The 20,151-nt window shown below is 42.8% G+C and overlaps 1 protein-coding gene across 1 annotated transcript in view; it reads right to left on the reverse strand.

The window, feature by feature from the left end:
- LOC122778522 (cadherin-18) overlaps positions 1–20,151 on the reverse strand; it is an 89,765-nt gene that overhangs the window by 61,632 nt on the left and 7,982 nt on the right. The window contains exon 2 of the mRNA XM_044040501.1: positions 7,251–7,840. Coding sequence (XP_043896436.1) covers positions 7,251–7,481 — 231 coding nt within the window. The 5' untranslated portion in view covers positions 7,482–7,840. The remainder of the gene's footprint in view (positions 1–7,250; positions 7,841–20,151) is intronic.

Raw genomic sequence — 20,151 nt, forward strand, 5'->3', positions numbered from 1 at the left:
AACCACTGCAGGAAATCCTGAAAATAGCGAGTCGGTTGTGCACGATGAACCATTAGAAAAATACATGCAATCTCATTTCTACTACAATAACAAGAAGCCCATTGTGCAGGACCGTGTTCAGGCGCTTTCCGCGAACGTCTCACTGAATCGTGTGTTCATGAGTGCAATAAACATTTCGATTTGTGACAAAAATCGAGATCTCAATTCTGAGCCAAAAAAAGAAATCGCCCTTCACATTTTGTCCAGAATCGTGAGTCAAATCTGTGTCATTTTTGACACCAGTGCATCAATATATATATCTGTAAATATAATTCCATATGAAAAAGTTGCCCTGGCCCCATGACTCAGCAGCTCCAGGATATTTTTTATCCAATACCTACGCCAGAAGAACAACATGCATCATTACAGCATGGATTAACTGTTTAGATCACACTGTAGCAGCCACGTTCATCATTCCGTCCCTGTCAACTGCTGCAGTTCAAATCACTAGGAAAGGAAACGGGGAAAACAGTGCACGCTCGATCCTCCATAATTATGCAGCAGCAGTGGATGGATTTGCTCCGGTGAGCGCCGTCCCTGATACGAGATTAGTTGCGACACACAGCTTGACCTTCATCGCGACTTGTTTTCTATTCATAAGCGGGTTTTTTCTTGTACAGATCCCGATAATGTATGTGTCTGGTTGGATTGCATTATGGCCGCACGCCCTCTGTAACAGCTCGGTCATGTCTAGCACACATAACGATCCACGTAAATGCATGTGCCTCGTCGGGCCTCGCACTCCTCTGTGGTTGTCTCATTATGAGTAAAACCTCACAGTCTGTAGGACGCATCCTACACCGTCTAGAAATAGCCTCAAGGTCGGCGTCTTTGTTGATCTGTTGTGGTCGTGGTTGTGATTTCACGAACTCCTGCAATCACGGCGGCCACTGGACAAACACAGGTGACATTTACTCAGTGTTCGTTTCCTGAGAGATTTCTTGCTTGGCAGAAGGAAGGAAGGAAGGAAGGAAATAGAGGGTGAAGAGAAGGAGAAATGAGCATGATGATCAGAGCCTTGGCTTCATATTTGTAATTAGTGAAGGAGGAGTGGGTTGGGTTTTTTTGATTAAATCTCAGGCTCTTATACTTCACTCAAGAGGACTTAATCACTTTTTATGTGACCATGCTTGATTGTGTGATTATCACCACATATCACTGATCAACTCCTCCTCCCACCCAACTCCCCCGCCTCTCTGGATTGATTTGTAACAGTCGGAAAACCCTGACGATGGAACGGCAGCCTAATGACCGCATCAGCCGTGATGATGCACCGTTGACAACACCCCCCCGCCCCCCGCCCCTAATCGCCGTCCTCTATTTTGACATCTGCGGGGAAAGAGGAGGAGAATGAATCGTTGTCTCCCCAGCAGGATGGTTGACTTCTTGACGTACAGTAATGAGATTATTAGAGGCCGCGGAAGACACTCTGACACGCGTTTAATGGCTTTTGCCGCTGCTAAAAAAAATGTAATATTTGAATCAGACGAGACTGAGACCGTCTGCGGATCGGCTTTGGAAAAACATGACTTCCCTGTCTCCTGCGAGTCAGGGCAAATGGTTTAGTCTCAAGTTTCTAAATGGTGATAATATGTTCAAGTGTCAGACAGGAGAAAGCACTTTGGAAAGCAGTGCGTGTCCACACAGACAGTCAAGCCCCGCCCCCTGGAACTTCTTTTTTGCGAAGAAGAAAGTGACATTAAACAGTATTTTAAATATTTAAATGACGACATATACATTCTCCACCGAACAACAATGAGCCTTCACAAACAGACACCGAGGATCTAACACAGGTGAAAGGAAAGCAGTGAATTCCTCTTTGCCACACAATCGCAACAAAAGATGAATTCAACCGCATCCGTCCTTGAATAGTTATCTTTTAATGTGACATTCGGTTTTACATTTGTTTACTCTTGTTGTGTTTGTGCTTCGGATCTTTTACATTAGCTTATGGTTTGGTTTTTACCCGCCGGGATGCACCAGATTGGTAATTTGGAGTATTTTGGGCGAATAACTGACACTTATTTTAGTCTCTAAATAATAGTTCGTCAACATAGAAATCAAGGTAGCAACCAATTCTGGCCAAGTTTGCCGATATCCGACGATACAAATTTAATGAATTATCGGCCGATAGTGTGCCAATAATGTCACGTGTCATCCCTACACATAGACACAAACAGACGCAATGACCCAACATGACTCAATCATCATAGATTCTCCACGGAATACTGGCCGTCACGGCTTCAATCGACTTCTTTTTCGGGTCGTAAGCAGAACTAGGAACCAGAAACATAGTCGAGCCACAGGGTCCCATATTTTACCAAAGCACAATTAAAACACCAGTAATTCAAGTGGATCGAGTTATTTGCAGCTTGAATAAATGCAACAAATGTTAGGAATATAATATCCGTTACTTTAACTAATGGTGTAAAAGGCATGAGGCATGAAGTTTGTATCATCTGTTTGTCCTGGAAGTGTTTCTGCTCCTCTGTGGGCTTTGAAACTGCACAGCTCTAAAAATACCACATGGCTTTCGTTCAGACATCTTCAGCGCGTTCACGAGACGAGGCTCGCAGATCTGCTGTCTTTCCGTCCTTTCTTTCTGTGGTTTTATCGTTGCTCGTGCTCACGTGGTCCCTTTGCCAGATTGCTGATACTGACCTTGACTCTGTGTTGAGATAGAGCTTGGCTTTTTTTCTTCCCTTTTTCTTTATAGAGGGATTGAGCCGAGCGACATTATGTAAGGACGAGCGCGGCGTTAATTTGCAGATACTCGACTCATCTCGAACCGACAGGTTTCAACAGGTGCGCGCTGACGCTGCATCATCAGATGTCGCCGACTCTGATGATGCAGAAAGGTTGCAGTCCTCTCCGTGACAACCAATCACACACTACCCTCCCGCTGACCTTTTGTATCATCCCCCGCCCGCTAATCCTTGCGTCCACTCGCTTGCGTCTATATGTGTGCTGCTTTTGTTTGTTTTGATCGCGGATGGATTGGACGGCGTTGTTGTTGTTGTTGATAACACTGTAACAGAGGAGGAGGAGGAGGAGTTCATTTATTTATAGCATAGGAAACGGGGGGGGCGATCAGCGTGACAATCCAGAGAGCAAGTATTTCAGTTGTCGTCGTCTCTAAATGGAGGAGATGACAACGTTTCTGTCCGTTTCGGTCACTCCACACATTTACAAGTGCTGAGCAATGAAGTACAAATTAGGATTCACCATATATCCGTGGGCCCTACAATACATTCGCAGCAGTGCAGGAAGCATGCGCGTGAAGATTTGAATATCTGCTATAATATAATATTGCCATCTTCATGCACTTTGCTTTCCTTTCCCATTGCAGCAAATCTTGTTAGGAAGCAATTTTACGTGTGAACACTTCACTTCCATTATATCCCGTCACCGTTGCAACTGTTAACTGTACAGTCGCCAAATTCTGTCACAGCACAATCTGTTTTTAGACGCATGCATAACACATGAAGGCGCACCTTTTCCTAGAGGTTGAAACTTTGCTCTGCAAAGACATTAACGCAGGAGGAGACAAGGATCGCCCCGGGCCTGTAAACCTGCCAGAGTCTTCCCCTCAAAGCGCCAACACTGAGCTGACTGACATGAAGGCATTCACAGCACCTCCCACTGAGAGACAGTGTAGTTGTCTCCTGTCTCTTATTTGGACGAGTCCTGTCCCCTTAGCACGCGTCTGCATCTGGCTTGTGTGCAAAAGCTGTCATTACCCAGATTCATTTAGTTCTCTTGTCCCTCCAGAAAGGTGTCACTGAGGATTATGGGACACCTTAGAGGGGGGGATTAAAAGTGTTCTGGTCTATTCATCTATCTTCAAAAGTTATTCTTTCTGTCCACTGCACGAGACGTAAAATAGAAGTATGAATAGCTGTATGTGGTGGTCTCATATGACAGCTCATAGCACAGCTTTGAGTATTTTTTTACTTCTTTTAAACAACGTTGTTACCATCTAGCTATAAGCAGCCGAAATTGGAGTCCTCACACGATGGTAGTAGTGGACATATTGGGCTTTTTTTCCAATATTCAATCCATGAATTTATTCAAAAATAAATGCATGTGTGCTTTATAACTCGCACATGCTCTTTATAACTCGCACACACAAGATAATAAGTCGTATGCACGCTTTATAATGCGCACGCATGCTTTACAGTATATAACTCGCATGCGCTCTTTCACACGCACGCTTTATAACTTGCACGTGGTCTTTATAACTCGCACGCTTTATATAACTCGCATGCACGCTTTAGATAACTCGCACGCACGCTTTATAACTCACACGCATGCTTTATAACTCGCACATGCCCATTATAACTTGCACGCACGCTTCATATAACTCGCATGCACGCTTTATAACTCGCACACGCGCTTTATATAACTTGCACGTGCTCTTTATAACTCGCACACGGTCTTTATAACTCACACGCACGCTTTATCTAACTTGCACGCACTCTTTATATAACTTGAACGCACTCTTTATAACAGGCTTTATAACTCACTCGACGCGACGCTTTATATAACGACGCTTTATATAACTCGGACGCACGCTTTTTATATAACTCGCACACGCCGCTTTTATAACCCCGCACGCTCTATATAACTCGCACACGCTTATAACTTGCGTTTTTATAACTCGCACACGCTTTATAACTTCACACACACGCTTTATATAAACGCTTTATATAACTCACACGACGCTTTATATAACTTGCACGCGCGCTTTATAACTCGCACACACGCTTTACATAACTCACACGCACACTTTATATAACTTGCACGCACTCTTTATATAACTTGAACGCACTCTTTATAACTCGCAGGCGCTCTTTATAACCCACTCGCATGCACGCTTTATATAACTCGCACGTGCGCTTTATATAACTCGCACGTGCGCTTTATATAACTCGCACACGCGCTTTATAACTCGCACGCTCTCTATATAACTCGCACACACGCTTTATAACTCGCACACGCGCTTCATAACTCGCACGCACTCTTTATTGGGCTGAGACCAACACCAAGTATCACAGTAGCTCATCCTCAGTGTTATGTTTGACCTTGTCGTGTGATAACTACAATTTCCACTTTTCTTTTCTTTTCTTTTTCCTCATCTCATATCAAGAAACATCCATTTTAAAAATATGTCATTGTATTTTTTTTCTTTTCTTTTCTTTGATGAAAGCAATTATCAAATGCTGTCAATTCCCTGTGGTGGAAATGCTCATTTGCTGCCCACTAATGTCCAGAGTTTTTAATCAAGCAACGATAGAAAGAACAAAACACAGTGCACACTGTATGCTGGGTACATTAATCGTCCTCTTTCCCTCCTCCTCCTCCTCCTCCTCTCCTGTCTTGGTCTAATTAAGGGTCATTCTGTCTCCCAGCCACATTAGGACACAGCACACCAGTCCCAACCCACATAATTAAATGTTTTTTTTGTGCTAACCATCTGGAGACCTCATCTCTTTAAACATGCATGTCAAATTGATTCCTTAATAATGTTTACGTTTCTCCTCAGTGCTTTATTATCATCCAGGATTAGCTGTTTGTGTTTACTTTGCTATTGTTATTATCACCACACACACACACACACACACACACACACAGAACAACAACACCCCTAAGGTAGGAGGAGAGTTCAACCAACCAGCAAAACCAAACAGTCTGAACTTTACAGCGGCGGGTGAATTTAATGTTAGACTAACCACGTCTCAGTGCAGTTTCTGCCTCGGCGAACTGACGCTGCGAATATGGTGCGAGAAAATCTTTGGTCTGTTGTGTAACACTCGGAACACAAAGTACGTCTCACAAAAACACTGAGGGATTGTGGGTTTTTTTGTCAGCGCCGTGGGATTTAACGGTTCACTCATGCATCAAATAATATTAGCAAAAACATGCTTCACCAATAAATAGCCTTTCTTTGCCTCTTTGTCAGCCTCACGAGGACATTTGTGAGTAAAAACCCAAGTTTATCGAAACAACAACAACAACCCATACACATTTGTGTCTGAAAGTGATATTTTTTCCTTCATCCCCAGCTTGTCATTCTATTTTTTCCCCCTTTCTTTTTCCCCCTACTTCAAACAGTTGCTGTTGTTGAAAATACAGACATGTGTGCAGTCACAGGAGCGTCCTGCCTTTCTCATATTCTTCCCTTTTGCAGTGCAGTTGAGAGGATTAGCCTGTGCCTGAGTGCCTAGAATAATGATCACTGCAGCGGAGAAATACATTTTCACATTTCAGGAGATAAGGGGCAGGCAATCTGCAAGCAGAGGACTTAACCAGCTCCCTGTGGCTTATTGTGGAGCAAACATAAATGTCACCGGCAACCGCCCAACAACCACTCTCCTCCTTAACTCCCGAACGAGCGGGAGGAACACCCACTAGGACTGTCTGTTTGAGCTCAGAATACACAGCCTAGAAGTGCATCATGGTCCAGCAGAGGGCACCTTGTCATTAGGTCCACTTTGAATCCAACAAGAAATGTGTTTTTTCCGCAGTGAAAATGGGGAACACAAGACTAACAGTGAGAGTCAAATAATATCTTTGAAGGAACAGGATATAATATATCATCTAACATTCATTTGGATTTGATTGCTGTAAAAAGGTGACAGCCCCTAACGCCCATCACTATCTTTTCCACTGAAGGTGCCATCACTCACTCGGAAATGACACTGATATTACATTCATAAAATTCTCTAACTATGAGACACTTTGTCCCCATTGGACGACTCTTCGATTTCTTACCGCGCCGCTCCATTTCTCACAAAGAGATCAAATCTGGGATTATTGCCCGCAGAGAGAACCAAATGTAATATTTCTGTTCAAAGACGGCTCCGTGTAAGGGGGCGACTCTCACTTTCAAACTCACTGCACTCTTGCTTTGCCGGCGTCCCGGAGTGACCGCCATGCTGAGAAGTGCTCCTTAATTACAGAGAATCAAAGACTTTTTTTTGGGCATTATCATGAGAGGAAATCGGTCAGACTTTGTGATGATAGGAAAGAAGGCGCACACACAAATGAGAACTTCATTTCCACATCAGAAGAAGGAAAAGCATGTGCACTGCCAATGTGGCAAACTACCTTCTCCTGTTCTAACCCATTTCTCAATAAACAAGACTTAAATGCCAAGTAAGCTGTTAAAAAGCATCTTCCCTGGGGTCAAAGCTCAGAAAAGTACCTACCTTTCCCACATACTGCGCATCTGGTCCCATGTGTTCTTCTAAAACAAAGAACTGATTCCAGATCCAGCCACGTTTAGGTCTGTGGTGCACCTCTGTCTCACCATTAGCCAATTTGGTCTGGTTCTTGGAGAGCACTTTAGCGGGAACATGGTGGCTCGCACCATAGCACCTCTGGATGAAGCAGAGGCAGACCAGAAAGGGACAAATACAGGAGGTGGTGGATATCCTCATGGCGATGTGTGCTTTTGTAAAGTTATCCCCGTATTATTCCAAAGGAGCGAGGTCCTCCTCCGCCACCGCCACCACTGCCGCCGCTGCAGCCGCCGCCACCACTACTAGCCACCGCTGCGGGCTCGTGAAGTAGTCCAGGCAAAAGAGGGAATCTAAATCCAAACAAAGGAAACGGTGGTCCTGGTAGCTCCTCTAAGGTTCATGGCTCGAAGCAGAGAGGTTTATTAAAAAAATCAAGAGACCAAGACGCGTTTACATTATGGAATTTCCCAGGCTGTGAGATGCTGCACACATGGACGTGAAGTTCTCCGTGTTTCTACCGAGAGTAGAGGTTAATCCCTGAAGCCATTCTGGATTTCCTGAGGGAGAGAGGAACACAGAGTTAGCGATAAAGCAGCTAAATGTCCATTAATTCCCTCCAATTCAATTGCAGGTTGTACACGTAAAGTCTAACTGTGTCTGTGTATCCCTGCCATTGTTTGTCATTATGCAGATGACACAAATATATTTCCAAGTGCTTTGACAGAAAGATTTCTGGCAGATATCTGACTGTGATCTTTCTGGCAGATCGCAATTTGGTGAGCAAGGTGAAGAACAGTTTTAAAACAGAGTGGAACTTGAGAACTTGAAATACCAGGACACAAGGATTAGAACTTAAAGATACAGGTAAAACCACTGACAATATGGTATAGAATCAGATGGGTCAGACTGTGATCGTTGTAGCCTTCTTGCGATTTGCTGACCGCATTTCAGAATCAGAATCAGAATCAGAAGAGCTTTATTGCCAAGTACGATTTGCACATACAAGGAATTTGTTCTGGTGTCATTGGCGCATAACAAGCATACAAAAATTTTTTTTTTCCCATTGTTAATCTATAGTTAGGTCACCGGCATCGATGCTAATATGTCCCAAAAAAAGTAGATCATGTGACCATTCTCCTCTGCAGCTGCTTGCTTGGTTTCATAAAATACGATTCACGGGAAACAGGGACATTTGTTCAGGAGCTTTTCCAGATTTTGTACACAGCTGATAGTAGAGTTGCAGTTGACAAGAACCAAAACGGTGTCATCATTTATAAAGTTCTAAATGCCTAAAACACAATCCTGGCTCAATGCCTTGGTAATGTAGGCGATGGGCTTACTTCTGCCTTGTAAAATAAGAAGGGAGTCGTGAGGATGAAGCCTCAGAGTACTATTAAAAGGCTGTCCATGCCAATAAGGTCACTTGGCGAGCGATGCTGCTATATGAGGTCAGAACCCCATGACTCGGGTTCATTAAAACATATCTGGAAAAAAAAAAGGTGGGACTTGGATGTTTTAACACAAGCCAGGCAGACTGGGAGGCTTAGTGTGTGTCTCGGCATGGTGAATAATAAGTGTGGTGGGAAGAAATACATTTACTATGATAAGGGCAGACATCAATGCACTCAGACGTGGAGCACGGGGGGGAACAGTTTTTCCAAATCAAAACTGTACATTGAAGGTGGCACTGAAGTGGTAAAAAAAAAAATTCTATATATATAACTGCAAGTGATGTTGAATTTCTGTGTTAGCAAGCACTGGACTGGAGCCCTCGTGTTATCGTTGCATGAATGTGCATCACGCAGCTCTGTTGTCTTTGACGAGTAGGCATCACGGAGAGTTAGATAGTTATTTAAGTGCCACTGAAGCATGAAATCGTTCCTCACAGCTCGGATTATTTGACGAGAGAAAAATTGCGTCGTTTGACCTTGCTGCTGATGCAAGATGCCCTTCAGTGTGAAAAAATCTCATTGAAGTTGCTTTACATAAAGATGAACTAATATTTGTGACTCCTACTAACTCAATTATTACCCCCTTCCTTTCCAAAATAACACGGTCAGCTGAGATTTTCCTTGTACATTCATCCTTTTCTTGTCCATACAGTTTCTGAGATTGTGAATTGTACTTCTGGGGACAGGTTGGTCCATAAAGAGAGTCAGTCAGTCAGTCATCATCTAACTCCACTCTCCACTCGAGGGTCGCGGGGGGTGCTGTGCCAATCTCAGCTACATCGGGCGATAGGCGGGGGACACCCTGGACAGTTCGCAGTCCATCGCAGGGCCACACACAACTAGAGACAAACAACCATTCACTCTCACACTCACTCCTACGGTCAATTTAGAGTGTCCAATTCACCTAATCCCCACATTGCATGTTTTTGGACTGTGGGAGGAAGCCGGAGAACCCGGAGAGAACCCACGCACACACGGGGAACCCGGGTCTTCTCGCTGCAAGGCGAGAGTGCTAACCACTACACTACCGTGTGGCCCCCATAAAGAGAGTTACACCTTTTATTTTAACATGTCTATCGCCGTGAACGCCAGTCCATCACAGGACCACACGGACACAACAAACCGTTCACTCTCACACTCACACCTACCGTCAATGTAGAGTGTCCAGTTTGCCTAATCCCCGAATCTGCTCGTTTTGGACTGTGGGAAGAAACCGGAGAATCCGGAGGAAACCCACACACGCACGGGGAGAACATGCAAACTCCTATACCTACTCATACTTATAAGATAAAAGAGAAAAAGGCCAAAAACAGAGTTTGTTTTGTACAAACACGATTGCACTGAAATGGTATCAGGAAGATTCTGAACGATCCTTTATAAAGATGCTTGCAGGAAGTACACCAAAAAGGACTGGGATCCTTATCAGTATCAGCAACACAGTCCTGGAAACCAGTCTGGTTCAGTTGTCACGATATGAAGTAGAGCCGCCACAAACGATTATTTTGATAGTCGACTAATCACTGACTATTTTCTCCGATTAGTCGACTAATCTGATCATACGTAAATTGAATGTATAACATACAGTTTATCGCACCAGCATGCAGCTGCTCTTATATAACAATCATTAGCTTTCAGCTTGAAGTGTTTAAGGTATATGCTAACTAAAAATGAAGACAATTGAGATGATAGTTCATTAAACCTTTAATGCTGTAATGCTTGTAGCATAAAGTGCAAACAGCTGAGTAAACGGATAAGGCACCAGCCTAAACAACACAAAAATAAATAGGCCTACTTAAGGTTTTTCTTAAATTTTTTCTTTGGCATCAAACATAGCTACAATGAGGTAGGCGCTTGAGGAATCATTAAAGTTTTAGTCTCACTGACTCAAATATAACAAAAGTGCATTTTGTGCTCAGCACTCACAACTGTATTCAACTTTCCTACACTGTTATAACGTTACAGAAAACACATGAAATATGTGCGCTAAGGCTAATAAATCAAGTCGCCATCACTAATGATAACGTTTACAGCTATCAATATGAGTAAGTAGTAAGTTAGCGCTCTGTTCACGCTAACGTTAGCAGCTAACTAGCCAGTTAGCTTCCGAGACGACGGCCCCTCTTCATCGCCGTTGTCAGCCGCAACGTGCTGCCGTGAAACGTTTTCTGTTTTCTTATAAAATTCTTATAAATTCTTAAAATGCTCCCACACTTTGTCGACTATTTTAATAGTCGACATAATCGTGGCAGCCCTAATATGAAGGCAACTTTTATGATGAATTTAAAAGAGAAATGTGCGTCAACACTTTGGTAAAAAAAACAACAAACCCTCCCCCCGTCAAATTCAGATGAGTTGGTCCAATGCACTATAGCAGCTTTGCTGCCGATGACTGCGAGGACAAACACGCGTATTTGATATTTAATAGGATACAGGAGCTGACACACTTCAAAAGCTTCCGCTGCTCTCCCGTCTCTTACGATGCGTGTGACAACATTAGAGACAGAATGAGACATTAATGCAACGTACGGCTGTCACACACTTTTAGGGATAATCGCTGAATTTCCTCTTTTTTAAATGAATATAAATAATTCCACATATATGTGGATTAGGAGATTTAGAAGAAGTGCCCGACTAATCCCCATGTTTTTATGTACATATATAACATATCTGCAGTACAAATTATGCAGCTCATCTCTCTTTGTTGGTGATGTTGACTTGGTACCTACTGCTCGGCGCTCTCATTCGTCGCTTCCACGTCTACTCGGATTAAAGCAGCAGAGACGCTAAACATGTGTAATCTGGGAGAAGATTCTCATCTCCATGTGTGCAGCCACTCCTGAATCCCACTTTCCCCCTTTGTAGCTGAAGAAAAGATAAGGATTTTAAAGCTTTTCCTCTTTGTTCCTCACAATTCGATCCTTCCAAAGACAGTTGTGGTACCTGAATGCAGGCGATATGATGTCACAATGAGAATGTCTTTTCCACTGGTTTCACTTTCACCTCCCGGGGCTTCCCTTCAATCAGTTCCCTAATTGTCTGATTATCATGCTGATTCGAAGCAAACCGCATCTCAGGAAAGCCGTGAAATCAGCAGCATCTGTGGCTCCATCGATGGAAATGATTTGCCGCTTTTATGTCGATGATATTGTTCGGAGCTGCCTCCTGCCTGCGGCGTGTTTATATGTGTGTGTGTGTGTGTGTGTGTGTGTGTGTACGTTCAGCTTTTAACAGGATGGGTTATGCACAGTGGCAGCCACTGAGAGTTTGGCGGGTTCAAAATAAGGCAGATACTTTTGTAATTCAGTTTGATCTGGTTCTGTTCCTGCTGTGGGTGTTTTGCTGTGGCTTGACTAAGTTCATAACCAGATTGTGGAAAACGTCATTATTCTATGGCTGCATTTCCCAAACTTTCAATATTGGGACCAAATCATAATATAACTTGTGACTAAAGAGCAAATTTGTGCGTCGTTTAGCAACTTAGAGATGCAACGATGAAAACTTTTATCACCGAAACAGTTGTGATGACGCACGGATGCAAAAACTGCAGCCGGTACACGGTGGAACAGCACCTATTCAAAGGTGGAAAGTCTCTTTCACAGATTCATAATTGATTGATTCTTTGAAGCATGAATATTAATCTATACAATTCGGTGAGGTAAGAACACACAGTCCCAGCCAGAACAGCAAAATTACATTTTAAAAAAACAATGGTACAGAATTGGCATAATCATTTCTTTTGGCGTTGATTTTTTGGTTTTCGGTTTCGGCCGACAATTTTCATTTCGGAACATCCCTAGAAAAAATGTGTTTGGGTAGCCCCTGGAAATATCGCCCACCAATCTCCCACCACCCAATTTCCCACAACCAGGTTTTGGGAATCGCTGTAGACACTGTAGCTGGCAATAGTCAAATGACAAATCCAGTAAAAAGAACAAAGCCATCAGGGATGTGATCAATTGTGATTCCTTCCATTATTTACTGTTATATTGAGTCAAAACTGAACGACTCTACTGTAATGCAAGGATGGAAACTTTCAGTGTTCAGCCGGTGATGAGACTGCACGGGGTGTAAAGTGACATGTTGAGCACGCAATTCAGTCTGAGGGGACGAAAGTAAGACAACGTGCTCCTGCCACTCGGTGCTAAGAGCTAATGTTTTGGCCTCCCGCTGAAAGCTCACCCGCTGCATTCAATTTCACAGCATCAGCTTTGTACTGATGTCAAACACCAGATCAGGAAAGACTGGGGCCCAGGTCAAAACACATATCACTGAACCGCGGTCTGTCAGGAGGAGGAGGAGGAGGAGGAAGAACGCGGCGTTAAGAGTCTGTTGACTCTTCGACTGGAAAGAGAACAAACACTTCATTTCACACATTCACCATGTCTGCTTGTCGCGTGTAGTCCTGGGTAATGTTTCACTGAGCTCAGGTTAGTAAACAAGAGGATTACAGCGAATACAGGAGAGCACAAACCGCAGAGGAGGAAATTAGTGACACAGCAAAAAAAAGAAAAAAAAAATGTGTTGTGTTTGTGTTGGTAACAAGGCTGTGAAATGTTTCTCTGAGGCCCGGACGTGAATTTATGTTTTCTTTTCTCTTGTTTCTGCTGAATCAGACGGAGCTTTTAGAAACACACATCCTGTGTGTTCCCATCTCGTCTACAGAAGAAAGACGTTTCTCCGGGTTTATTTTATGTGGCTTTGTGAATTTCACGGCTTCTTTGCCGATCATGGTGAGCTGGAGAATTCGACAACGTCATGAACTTTCATCCAGGGTAGATTCAGAGAGCAAATGAGTCATGGTTTGTTTTTATCGTACTCCCTCAAGATGTCGCGATGTCCTCCACAGTGAACATCGGAACAAACACCACGTTTAGGAAATGATTGGGTGTAAAACCCAATCATTGGTGGTTTAATAGTTTGTAATCAGTGTATTTCCAGTGTTGATTTACGTCGCTCTGTAAAAGCAGGCACACCACAAACAAGAAGAGGTTCAAGGAACACCGAATAGAAGTGAAGTCACATGACTCATCTTGTCCTTTATCTTGCTGGATTAGCCACATATGGGGCATAAACATAAACGCTAAATCTGTCACCAGAGTGGCTTCATCCTTGGGAATTCACTTTGACAGTTATGGATTAACCCTGCAGACAGAAGACAAACCAGTAAATAAAGTAAAAAAAAAAGAAAAAGAGCTCCAGGAGAGCCAAAGTCCGTAATAAATATTCATGGTATTCATATTATCTGGTTATAATACGTGCTCTGTGAATGAATGCTCGGTGACAGCGACAGTCAGTGCTGCCAGAACTGCAAAGGGAAAAAAATTGCATTGATCTGCACCTGTTTTGTCAATAAGCATATTACCCCTGCAGTGAATCAGGGCAAACTGACCCAGTTTGTTGTTGGGTGAAAGGAAGCAGATTAGTCTGATCAGGTTCGCGAGCGAGGCAATCCCCCCCTGACTGTGTGGCACACCCTCGAGGTTCCACCGAAATTGGAGGAGACAAATAGGTTAGAGAGAGGTGCCAGCAATGCTGGGCTTCATCCAAGCTGACTGCTGTGTTTCCGCATGTTACTCGAAAAACAACGAGGAGGGAATCCCGGCTGAGTGGAATTTTTTTTTCCGAGTTAAAAACTGTCCAAGCTTGTGACACCTTTTCCAACTCTACTCCATCCATCACCCAAACCCTATTTAGGACTGTTATTAACATTTTAGGGATTGTTTTTGGGATGGATGGATGGAAAATCGATTATTAAAATAGTTGCCGACTAATCTAATAATCTACCCCCTAATGTGGGGCAGTAAGCCAACCAAAGCCGTGGCATTAAGCGCCATTAAGCTGGATGCAGACCGCGGTAAAAGAAGAAGAAGAAGAAAAGAACCAATGCCACGCCTTGTGTAGCTCATGTGACGTGATTCTGGAAGAAGTGTTTGAAAAATGGCTGACCCAAGCTATGATTACATAAACATGTCGGAGCCACGGGTGAAGGAGATTCACGGTAGAGATGTTCCAATACCATTTTCTTCTTCCCGATACCGATTCCGATACTTGTACTGTCGGTATCGGCCGATACCGAGTACCGATACCGATACCAGTGTGTTAAAAAAACAAAACAAATCATACTATGCCTGCGTGTGATACTGTGATATGATTATCATTGTGGTAAGGCCTTGCTCAGGTTAAACCCTTTGTAAAACATGAATGAATACAGCAAATGGAAGCCATTTATTTTTATATTAATTTTTAAATAGAACAGTATAAAAAACAGTAGTGCAACAGCAACTTTAATAAATGTAGGAATAATTATAAATAACAAATGAACAAAAAGTGCAGCCATTGTGTACTAAAATAAAAAGGCATTTAAATCTTTAAATAGTGCAGTATCGTGGTATCGGATCGGTGCCTGGACTCCAGTACTCGCCGATACAGATACCAGCATTTTTGGCAGTATCGGAGGCTTTTCTGATACTGGTATCGGAATCGGAACAACTCTAATACACGGTAAGTCCGTAGCAAGTTAATTTATCCATCAACAAGGCTGAAGAAAACAGAGGGTTTTTCCTGTTCATTGAGTTTGTTTTTGTTTGAATTGGCCTGAAAACCAATGCAATACAAATTCGCAGAAAAAAGGAGGATACGTTTGACTATAATTTAATTAATTAAATCCTTTATTTCTTCATAACAGAAACTTAAGCAATATTTCCCTTTTGTTGTTTGTTTTCCATTTTAATCCGATTAATAATCGATGAACCGAAAAAATTATCGACAGATGAATCGATTATCAAAATAATCGTTATTAGTTGCAGCCCTAATGCCACTTAAAAACACAACATAAGAAATGACTAATATATTGAAGTTCCCATCCTTACTTTTGAGTAAATATTGCGGCCGCAACAATTAAATTACATGAATGAACTATTTGGACTGATTGTATTCTTCAATGTGAACATTGCCTGGTTGCTTTGCTCCATATACTGTCAATAAGAAAGTGTCAAAACAGAATTACTTCAGTGTTAGAACATGATCATACTGAGGTTTGGGAAACGCTCTTTTCCCACATTCATCGCTCCGGTTCTTTACCAAAGATCGCTCTCATTCATTCTCTCCTCCCCTTGTTCACTCTCTCAGGGGGGCGTGGCTTATCATAGAGACATTGAGCAAAGCAGAGGGAGGTGAATTGAAAAAGCTGCCGTGTGTAAATCTTTCCACTCTTTGTCACATAAATAACAAAAACATCGTTTTATAGCAAGACAAGACGGAAACTGAAGTATTGGGATATAATAATCACCCAACCCTTTACCAACTACTGTCATGCAGACAAAATGCTCCAAACTTTCCATCACAGTCTCTTCCAATACACTTGTGGGTAATTAAAAGCAATAAGCAGCAGGGTTTTTTAAACACAGATTAGGTCTGGAGGTAATTAGGCCCAGTGCAATAGTGACTCCCACTGAGTCATGTGGGCAGGATGGTGTGCGTCAGTCACCTCCTCCCACCATGTATCCAAAAGTCAACGGCAACTCATCGCTCCAGTCAGCTGCCCCCCGAACAACCATCTGTCTTCACGCTCAGCTTTGATTATCGCGGAAAACCTGACACCCCGTTGCAGCTTTGCAGGGGCAAAGGTTCCGCGAGACGTGAGCCACCGGTGGGGTTAAACATCCTTAATTACATTTGCCAAAGAGGAGTCCGTCCTCTGTCTTCTTTACGGTGTCAAATTTGAAGACGTGCCAGCTCTCGTCGTCCCCGCTATATGTTGTTTGACTGCTTAATGAGAGCTGGCTGGGAGAAGGAGAGCGTCCCATCTGTTGTGTGTTTAATGGTTGAAGTCTTTGAGCTCTCGTCACAGAGGATGGAGCAGACAGCGCCCATCTGCTGGCCGCTGTGGGGAAAACGCAGCCACTGTTTTTTTCATCATCTCCGTCACATGCAACCACAGCACTGCAGACACAGGTCCATCAAAGACAAGCCTGGGAAAATGCTTCGATGATGAGGATTCGGCCCGTGATTATTCATGGTTTATGGAGTAAATCTGTTGTTTATCCCACTTTGTTTCCCTGATTAATCAATTACTTGAGTCAGGGCTGGTTATTAATATAAAAAAACGAAACATGTGATTCACTTTATACTGATATGAGGTCAATGCACTGTGCAAACGCACACTTCAGCAAACCTTTAGATTTTGAGTTTATTATTATTATTCCTGAGTCTGTAATTACATGGCATTTTATTGCAATAATTATCAATATCAACTGAGCTGAAACTTGTTATTTTTTTATATCATAATTACCTTTTAGGTCACATTAGGCCTGAAATGGAATGGAATAAATGATCAAAATTGCAGGATTGAGTCCAAAGCCAACATATAATAAATCCATTCATTTATGACATAAAATGATGGAAGGAACCAGTAATGTGTGACTTTTTTTAAGTTCTAATCACTAGATATGAGAATTCAATGATAAAAAGTTCAATTGTAAAAAATATTGTTGGGTAACTTTTTTTTTATTACTAGTTAACAAAATACTGGTTTTCTTAAGACGGTCAGGCCAAGGCCGCTCATATTGATTGAAAGCCTGTGAAGAGTGAAATTATTCCGACTACTGAGGGCATTTTCAAGGACTTTGTGATGTGGTTGCAGGGCGTGTTTACCTTAAAAGACACAAAGTCATCTTATTAGCACTATAAAAATTAAAATAAAAATGCCCCAAATCCTTTCTTTTAAGAAGCGTATTGTCTTTAAGAAAAAAAAAAAGACTTCAGGGATTTATGACTTTTAAGTGTGAACAAATTTCTGCTAATCAATTAATTGACTAAACATTTCAGCACCACTTGGGCGAGCCACTAATGCTTTTGGGATTGAAGTCATTCTGTGCCTAATGGAACAAGAGAAAACACAAGAGGGGAAGGTGGCTCCGGAACGCAAATGTATTCACATCCCCTGCAGCTACTTTGGTTCTCTTTGTGTCTGAGGAGTCTAAATTCAGGCTGAGGCTGCTGGAGTTTGGCAGTTCTCCACGGTTTTTTTCCCACACACACAGAGCAGGTGGGTTTTACAGTAAGGATGGGTGGGGAGGGCTCTGTGCTCTCATCCACGTAGTGGGGCCAGGGCGATTCACATTGGCATTTCATACACAGATACGCTCGCTGTTTCTCACTGCCAGGTAGATTTCTCTCACGAGAGGTTGAAAGTGCAGGAGAGTCGCAGATGCTCTCGCCACGCCGCTCCTCAGGTGCCAACACACACTTGTGGCGTCGGGAGGCGGAGATTGCCACCTCACCGCGCCAATAACGAACAAGCTGGTGATGTAGACGGCAGAGACGGATGGGGGGGGATGTGCGGGTGAACGGTGTGTTGTGTGGGCTGAGCTCAGTCGTGATTTCACACTCGTGTTACTTTCTCTTTGCACACCGACACAAACACTGTCCGCGTCTAAACGATCGCGTTGCCATGAAATAAAACAAAGACGTGACAGAACGTGAAAATCACGACTTTCTCACTTGTGAGATTATGGCACAATTTTTGTTTCACCTGTGGGGATTCCATTGTTATTTTGATAGTTCAAGGCTTGTTCTTTTACTTTGCCACGTCAATTTGGGAATAAATTACCATTTGCCCACTTTTTTGGAGCGTGTCATTTGTTCATATTTAGTAGCGTTTCTTGGACTTTTGCCATAGAAATGTGATGAATGCCGCCCTGTGTGTAAGCACTGCTACAATCAAGTACTTTCACATTAATTAACCCAGCGTTTAACGTCCTGATTAATTAATGAAAGAAAAGCCCCATCTAGGACGACGTTGACCTAATGTTTTCACAAATTGAAGGATGTTTGCTTTGGCGTTGAGCTCCAGGAGACATTTGACTTGTGAACAGCCGTTTTATTGTACAAGAAATAGGCGAGTTTGACTTGTTTATGGACTTATAAATGGACTTGTAAATTACTACATGTGCCTCTGTGGTGTTGGACTCACTGTTGTAAATCCTTGTGTGTTTTATCTCTTTGTGATGTTCGTATTTTGGGATTGCCTTTCTGTGTAGGAAGTCTGTCTGCCGAGCGATTTGCTTGTGGGTTCAATGTCTTGGAAAACTGTTCGGACAAATTAAGTGCCTCGTATTGACCTCCACTGGACTGCAAAATCCCAGTGGCAAATTGTTTTAAGGATTTCCCACTTTTGGGATCGATACGGAACATCTACACCAAGTGTCTACCAATCTATCTTGGCAAACCAAACTAAATTTCTGTGTCTGCTCCTTTGTATTCCTACTCATACCAATCTCAGTCCATTATAGACTTTTCCTTTTAAACAGCGTTGCTGTTAGTAAGACATCTCATGGGAGCAGGCATCTCTCTTAACAGCATCTATGTCATAATCAGGGTTTACAGATCATATAGGATTTAATGTTTTTATGATGATATCCAAATCAGTAACTTTGACCAGTATCAGACCAATACTGATACCAAGTATTGTAAAAAATAAAGCTGCAGGTTGGGTTACCATAACTGACGATGCTCATTATTTAGTTCAATTTAGGAGTTGGAGCCAAAAATGAATATCAAGTAGATGAGGAAGGCTTGCTTTAACCGAGTAGATCTACTGCCCATTGCAAATCTAACAAAGTGAATGGCTCCATCACAGTTCTGGAGACTGTTCTAAGAAAATCTGCTTGCACTCAACGCAGCTGGAATACGAGTAGAGATGGCGTGAGAAAGGGACACTGTGTTTACACTATTCTCTTTGCTGTGCACACTCAGATCCACACACCCTCTACGTTGGACGGTGAAACAGAATGATATACATCTTTAGGTCAAACACTGTTGCTCGTTAATGGCATTCAGTATTGACTTTCAAGTAGAGGTTTACCGAAGTGTGGTTTCTTGAGTCGAGTGAACACAGTCACTCAGAGCTCGGCTCTAATCCACCTCAGACCTGTGAGTCAGTAGGGACGCCCTGTCCACCCACTCCCCCGTCACAACCCACACCCTCACTCTCCCTATCACTATCAAGAAATCGCTGGCACGGTCCAATTAACATCCATCTCACATTTCCATGTCCAAGCAAAACATGTGAGGGCTGAGCAGGACTGACAGGCGCACGGCACGCCCACGTTTTTGATCAGCGCAACGCCTCGAGGTCGCTCATCAGCTGCTACATAGCTTCTGTATTGGAATCTATGTTGCGAAATCATTTAAAATGTGGTGAATGTCTGGGCACAGCGGTTTCATTCTATGGTAAAGACAAGAATACTGATACGATTGGTGGATTTGTCTAAACAGTATTGGAGGAGCCGATACAACACTCAGTGTAGGTACTGTATTGTTATTGATACTGGTCCAATACTTTCAATACTAGGAATCACTGGATTGGATATTGGAAAAAAACAAACATAAAATTCGAAACTGATTTGAATTTGAAA

The sequence above is a fragment of the Solea senegalensis genome, linkage group LG1 (genome assembly GCF_019176455.1).
Source record: "Solea senegalensis isolate Sse05_10M linkage group LG1, IFAPA_SoseM_1, whole genome shotgun sequence".
NCBI lineage: Eukaryota > Metazoa > Chordata > Actinopteri > Pleuronectiformes > Soleidae > Solea > Solea senegalensis.